The 6,816-nt window shown below is 23.1% G+C and overlaps 4 protein-coding genes across 4 annotated transcripts; 1 reads left to right on the plus strand and 3 right to left on the minus strand.

Annotated features, from left to right (window-relative positions):
• Positions 1 to 164: 164 nt before the first annotated feature.
• Positions 165 to 2,030, minus strand: DICPUDRAFT_54085 (uncharacterized protein). The gene is made up of 3 exons (XM_003286136.1): positions 1,728 to 2,030; positions 1,260 to 1,644; positions 165 to 1,168 (listed from the first exon to the last, which is right to left on the minus strand). The coding sequence occupies exons 1-3, from the start codon at positions 1,830 to 1,832 to the stop codon at positions 201 to 203; spliced, it is 1,458 nt and encodes a 485-aa protein (XP_003286184.1). The 5' UTR covers positions 1,833 to 2,030; the 3' UTR covers positions 165 to 200.
• Positions 2,031 to 2,604: 574 nt separating this feature from the next.
• Positions 2,605 to 3,363, plus strand: DICPUDRAFT_77060 (uncharacterized protein; the record flags this gene model as incomplete). The annotated part of the gene is made up of 1 exon (XM_003286114.1): positions 2,605 to 3,363. One exon carries the CDS (start codon positions 2,605 to 2,607, stop codon positions 3,361 to 3,363), a length of 759 nt encoding a protein of 252 aa, XP_003286162.1.
• Positions 3,364 to 3,436: 73 nt separating this feature from the next.
• DICPUDRAFT_150114 (uncharacterized protein) lies at positions 3,437 to 4,628 on the minus strand (the record flags this gene model as incomplete). Its single annotated transcript, XM_003286137.1, has 2 exons — positions 3,437 to 4,361; positions 4,438 to 4,628. The coding sequence occupies 2 exons, from the start codon at positions 4,626 to 4,628 to the stop codon at positions 3,437 to 3,439; spliced, it is 1,116 nt and encodes a 371-aa protein (XP_003286185.1).
• Positions 4,629 to 4,801: 173 nt separating this feature from the next.
• Positions 4,802 to 6,427, minus strand: DICPUDRAFT_150115 (uncharacterized protein; the record flags this gene model as incomplete). The annotated part of the gene is made up of 3 exons (XM_003286138.1): positions 4,802 to 5,654; positions 5,739 to 6,074; positions 6,189 to 6,427. The coding sequence occupies 3 exons, from the start codon at positions 6,425 to 6,427 to the stop codon at positions 4,802 to 4,804; spliced, it is 1,428 nt and encodes a 475-aa protein (XP_003286186.1).
• Between the last annotated feature and the right edge of the window lie 389 nt (positions 6,428 to 6,816).

The following is a 6,816-nucleotide window of genomic DNA, read 5'->3' on the forward strand; positions in this document are numbered from 1 at the left end:
GTAGATATGTTAAACTCAATCAAAACTAGACTAAAATTAATGATAATAATATATATATATAAATTGATTTTTAAAAAAAGAAACATTAAAAAAAAAATTTAAAAAATAAAAAATAAATAAAAATAAATGTAATAATAAATAAACTATAATAATCTTTTTTTTTTCTATATTTTTTTTATATTTTTATTTTTATAAATATTTTAATATCTAACAGTAACAGATTGATTTGTTTTTTTATCTTTAATAATAGCAACTTGTTTAATTTCTTCTTTTTTAAAGGCAACTTTCAAATCTTTCTTTTGTTCTCTTTTATTTTTTCTGTCCTCTTTTAATTGTTGTTTACGAAGCTTCTTTTCTTCTTTGGTTTCATTCTTTCTTGATACACCTTGATTTACTCTGGTATCTGCATCTGAATCTGAATCTGAGTCTTCTTCTTCTTCAGTGGCAGCGGCAGCAGCAGCAGCTCTTCCTCTTAATGGTAATACACCAATTGGCATACCTGTTTTTCTTGATAATCTAATTTTATTTGGATTTTCTTCACGAATTAATTTTGGATGATTATCTAAATTGGTATAAGTTGTTAAAATAGTTTCACAATCCCATTTATCTTCTTCTTCTTCCTCGACTTCTTCGACTTGTACCAATGTTTCTTTTTCCCAATCCCTGGCGAGGATGATGTCTTTTTCTTTTTGGGTTAATGCTATAAAACTGTTATTCTTTTTCAAGATTTCTAATTGGGTGATTAAAGATTCGTGGTTTTTATTGTAGTCTTCAATAAATTCATCAAAAACATCTTCGAAATTATTAACATCACATTGACCTTTGGTTTCTTCTGGATCTAATTCACCAATATCATAATCATCATACTCTTCCAATGCTCTGTCAAATTGTGCTTCTAAAACTTCATCTACAACTTTTCTTTCGTCTTGGTAATCGCCATCATAATCATCTTCATAATATTCATCCTCGTCATCAAAGTCATAGTTTTTATTAAATCTAAATTTACCAAATTTCTTTATAGTTTCATTTACTTCTTCATTTAAACCTTCTAATGAACCACCATTAGCTTGTAATATGAAATCATCATCTAATTCTTCAAAATCGTTTTCTTCAACATCTTCTTCTAAAGCATCTTTAATATCTTCATCATCGATTTCTAATTCTTTGGCTGTATATATTTTTTAAAAAAAAAAACAATGAAAAATAAAAATGTATTAGTTTATGAGTTATAGTTATAGTTTTTATTATTAAAAACTTACCAGTTTTTTTATAATCTTTGCTAACTTCTTCTAAACCATACATATATGGAGCAGGTTCACTATTCTTTACTAAATCGAGGATACCACCTTTATGTTTTTTTAAATCATTAACATCATATACAGCTGGAATAAAATAACCACCACCAATTGGTTTCATATATCTTGAATAATCAAAACCATCTTTTTTAAAACCGATCATTGATAAATCGTCATCCTTTTCAAGTTTTTTTAATTTTTTATCTGTATTATTTGCATCTTGAATATCTTCTTCCTCGTCACTAGTGTATTCTTCGTCATACTCTTCATCATACTCCTCATCATATTCTTCATCATAATCTTCACCTTCATAAAAGTCATCATCGAAACCATCATCACCTTCTTTAATCTAGTAATAAAAATAGTAATAAATAAAATTAATAAATAAAGTTTTCAATATTAATATTTTTTTTTTATTTGTTTTATACATACAGTTTTATCTCTATGTTGAGTTTCGATACCTCTTCTATTTCTATAACTTGCACCAAAAGTTGCTAAAACTTGTTTGTTTTTATTTTGAATAAATGGTTTTGGCATTTTAAAAAAATAGTTTTGTATATTTGATTATAATATATAATATTATTTGTGATGAACCAGGAAAAATTGAATAAATTTATACACAGAGAAATAAAACCCTTATAATGTTATATTTTCGTTATTGTTTGGTATTGAATTAATAAAAGTTGTAAATACACTTATAAATCAATCGAATTAATTCTATGGAATTCGTTTTCTTCGTTTTTTTTAAAAAAAAAAAAATTAAAAAACAAAAAAATTAAAAAAAAAATAAAAAAAAAATAAAAAAAAATATTTTTAAAAAAAATAATTAAAAAATAATTTAAATTTCATTATTTTTTAACAATAATTAAATACCCTTTTGAAAAAAGATAAAAGATTCATTTTATTTTATTTTATTTTTTTTATTTTAAATTTAAATAAAAGACACATTATGCACTGAAATTTTTTTTTTTTTTTTTTTTATGATTTTTTCCAAAGTATACTTTTAAACAAGTTGTTTTTTTTTTATTTCATTTTTTTTCATATTTATTCATTCACACAGTACTTTTTAAATAATTTTTTTTTTAAACCCCAGACCACAAACCACAAACCACATTCACTATCATTCCATTTATTATTTATTTAATTATTATTTTAAATTACTAATATTAGTAATTTAAATTTTATTTTTTATTCTTTGTCCATTTTTTTATTTTATTTTTTTTATTATATTATATTTCATTTTTAATAATATCATTATTTATAAATATTAAAAATAAAATTCTAAAATTTAAATTAAAAAAAAAAAAAAATGTTAGATGGATTACTTTTTGATATTATATTTTTATCAGCTTCTTTTGGGTTTTATACAATATATCATCTATTATTAATGATACAGGTCAGGAGGAATCCAATGAATACAGTTATTGGTAGAAATCATCATTTTCGTAGATTATGGACAAAACAAATGGTGGATGGTAAAAAGGATATACTGGCAGTTCAAACACTTCGTAATATGGTAATGTCATCAACTTTATTGGCCTCCACATCAATTACATTAGTAGTTTTAATAATAAATATATTGGTATCTCAAACAATCACCACCATATTAGATAAAATTAGAATTATAGGTGCACATAATAGCGAAATCTTAATTTATAAAGCATTCATTCTCATTATTATATTTTTATTTTCATTTTTAAATTTTGCATCCTCAATTCGTTATGTCACTCACTTGGCATTCCTTTTAAATGTTTCGCCTTTTTATGAGGAATGTTCTAAAGATTATTGCAACAAATCATTAATCAATGGTTCAAATCATTATACAGTGGGTGTACGTTCATTTTATTTTGCAATGTGTATTATTTTATGGTTTTTCGATCCAATCTTCTTAATGATCGGTACCATTGTAATTCTCTATTGGTTGTATATTGGTGATATCAGTCATTACATTATTCCATCAAAAGAAAAAGTTAGTAAAAAGAAAAATAAAAAATTCGATATCGAAAATCAAGAAGCTTTAAATGGTGTCGATACCCAAGATCCAATACCCCTAAAAACAATAAAATAAATAATATAAATAAATAAAACAAACAAATAAAATAAAATTTAATTATATTTATTTTATAAAAAAATAAAAAACTTTATAAAAAGTTTTTTTCTGCTACATGTTTCTTATTGTTATTTATAATAGATTCGATAAAATTTTCTAAAGTTGTTTTTAAGCATGGGGAAATCGATATTTTAGTTGATGATTCTCCTTCTATTTCTTCTTTTTCTTCTTTTTCTTCTTTTTCTTTTTCTACTTTTAATTGTTGTTGGATTATTAAAAATAGTTCAATTTTTGATTTTAATATTTCATATTCTTCCTTTTTTAATGAGTTGTAAATTGTTAGTGGTTCAAATTTTGGTTTTCTTAGTATATAGAATGATGAAAACTTTTCATTTTCTTTTTTTAAGCACATATTTTTGAAATAAATTACATTGTTACCAATTTTAACACAAGATAAGCCGAATAAGAATGCATTCTCTAGTTTTTTGCAATTCGATTTTGAAAACTCGGTACTGTTTTTCCTTTTGGCTAAAATTGATTTGCTCCAATACCATTTTGTATAGTATTCACTTTTATCCCCATCATCACCATCATCATTTATTTTATTGTCTATATAGTCTATATTGTCAATAATATTATTTATATCTAAATTATTATCTGTATTTTCTATATTATTATTTGTTTTAATATTTTTTTTAATATTTTTTTTAGTATTAAGATTCTTATTTTCATTATTTGATTTTTCTTTTGTTTTTCTTTCCTCTAATGTAATTCTAGTAACTTTTCTTTTTAGGTCTATATTTTCTATTCTTCTTTGAAAAAGTGTGACAAAATCTACAAAATGAATATCACTAATTTTAAAATATTGGTATTTCTTTAAAAATGCTAGTTCTATTTTTTTACTAATATAGTAATTATATTCTTTAGGATTTTCTGGGTCCCAAGTTTTTGATTGCCACGCCCAAATAGTCATTTCTTCTTTATCTTTTTTTGTTAATTCTTTAGAAAAAGCTTCACTAAATATTTAAATAGAAAAATTATTTTAGTAAATTATTATTGTTCAATATTGTTTATTTAATAATTATCACCTACAAATTTATTAATGCATCTTCACAATATCTTAGTAGATCGTTTATGCACAGTATATACAATTTATTTGATATTTTTGAAATGATATTAATTATTTCATTTCTTTCTTTTAAATTACTGATAATTTGTTTATTTGATATTAAACTGCATATATCATAATTAAAATCACTTGAATCAATTAATCTATATTCCATGGATTCAATGTGCAACTGAATTATGTTGTGTGTATTGTGATAAAAACAAAACTTTCAAAATTTAAAAAATGATTTAAAAAAAAAACTTTTTCCAAATTTTTACTTATTTCCTCAAAAAAAATATGGATTTTCTGGGAATAATATGGGAAAAAAAAGAATAAATTTATTTTAATTTAAATTCTTTCTGAAAGATAAACAGTTTTTCTTTCATTTTTTAAATTATTTTTGGTAATAGTTTGAATTGTTAAATTTATAATAGTTGCACAGGTTTGGGTGATTTCTTTTTTGGGTGGTTTTTGTGGTTGGGTTTTATTTGGTGAGGATGGGGATGGGGATGAGGATGAGGATGAAGTTGAAGTTGAAGTTGTTGTTGTTGTTGTTGTTGTAGTTGTAGTTGTGGAACTATTTTTTTCTGGAACAGTAAAATCAATTTCATTTTGAGCTTTATATAACGTTGTATAATCGTTGTAACCAACCATTTTTTTATATTTACGAGTACTATACTCATTTTTTTCTGGGTATTGATCGAGATAATTTTGTAAGATTGAGATAAAGTTATTAAATTGTTCCCTATTTAAACCGTATAGTTGATCAAATTCAGTTTTTTTGCTTTTAACAGATTCTGAAATAATTGGTGCTATATTTTTTGATGTTTCTTTTGTTGGTGAGTCTGGGATTTTAATTGTATTAAATAGTTTTCCAATGAATCCCATTGATTTGGTTGGTGTATCTTGAATGGGTTTAGATGGTGATTTTTCTACTTTAGTCGGTGTTGTATTAGTTGAGCTATTTATACTATTAGTTATTTCACTATTGGTAAGGGTGGTATCTGATGGAGCTTGGCCAACAACTGTTCTTACTCTTCTAACATCTCTTTGTCTATAATATGCATCCTTTCTTCTTTGAACCATTTCACGTGTATCAACAAATCTTTCTGAATCTACATCAACACGTGGATCTCTAGTTTCGAAACCTTCTTCAAGTTTTTTACAAATTTCATCACTATATCTTACCCAAGAATGGTCACTAAAAGAAATAAAAATTATTGGAACTATTATTAGTTTATAAAATACTACTTTTTTAAAAAAAATATAATAAAAAAAATCTTACGTTACAGAAACATCAAAATCACCCAACCAATACCAAATATAAACTACATTTTTTTCTTTTATTGATGTTTTTGGTTCTTTCTTTTTAACTGTTCTAACTCTGCTGTGACTATCAAATCTAACCTGAATTAATCTTTTGATATCTAAAAAACGTTCATCGTCCACTAAAATATATGGAATTTCTTTCGATTCTGCTCTAAAAATTTTATTACATTTCTTTCTATCATATTCTACCCATATAGGTCGATTTTTTCCTTTAGGAGCATCACCTGCCCAAAAATAGGTTGGTAAAACTTTTGTTTTAAAATTTTCTTCTAATTCATCATCTTGGCATTCACTTAATTGTCAATAATGTTATTTTTATTTTTATTTTTATTATTATTATTTAATTGTAAATATTAGTACTAAGATATTATAGATATTGATATTTTGAAATAACATTTATACATACAAAAGTACAATTGCTTCCTTGCAAGAAAAAAGTAATCTGGTAATATCTAAATAGAATAAACCATTGTTTGATAGTGTGGTTATATATTGAACTGCAATACTTCTAGTTTTTAAATCCAAGTGTCCCAAAAATCTAATTAAACTTTTTTTAATGGTTTTTTCAAAAATTAGATTTCTATTTGGACTTGGTGGTGGTGGTGGTTTAAAAATGTTAGGTTTTTTATAGGTTGATGCTTTCATTTTATTGTTTTTATTACAAAATTAAATGATTAAAAAAAAAAAGTAAAAATAAAATATATTAATAAAAAAAATAAAAAAATTTTTTAAAAAAAAATTTTCAAGAAATTTTTTTTAATTTTTTTAATTTTATAATAATTATTTCATTTATTTTTTTGATTCCAAAATTCATCCAATTTATTCAGTTTATTTAAAATAAAGTATTTGAACTGGTTTTGAAAAAAAATAAATAAAATAAATAAATAATAATCAGTGTTTGAGGAATAATTAAAAATCCTCAGTAATTAATATGAAAATTTTAATATTAATTTTATTTAGTTGGCTATTAAAATAAGAAGTTTATTTTTTTTATTTTTTGGAATTGATCATCATTCCACATATTAATTAAATTT

This window comes from Dictyostelium purpureum, assembly GCF_000190715.1.
Source record: "Dictyostelium purpureum unplaced genomic scaffold DICPUscaffold_63, whole genome shotgun sequence".
NCBI lineage: Eukaryota > Evosea > Eumycetozoa > Dictyosteliales > Dictyosteliaceae > Dictyostelium > Dictyostelium purpureum.

Bases quoted from the DNA above. Each gene is read 5' to 3' on its own strand.
- DICPUDRAFT_54085 (XM_003286136.1), bottom strand. From the start codon at position 1,832: ATGCCAAAACCATTTATTCAAAATAAAAACAAACAAGTTTTAGCAACT. The intron at 1,645-1,727 runs GTATGTATAAAA...TTTTATTACTAG, and splicing joins CTCAACATAGAGATAAAACT to ATTAAAGAAGGTGATGATGG. The intron at 1,169-1,259 runs GTAAGTTTTTAA...AAATATATACAG, and splicing joins CAAAGATTATAAAAAAACTG to CCAAAGAATTAGAAATCGAT.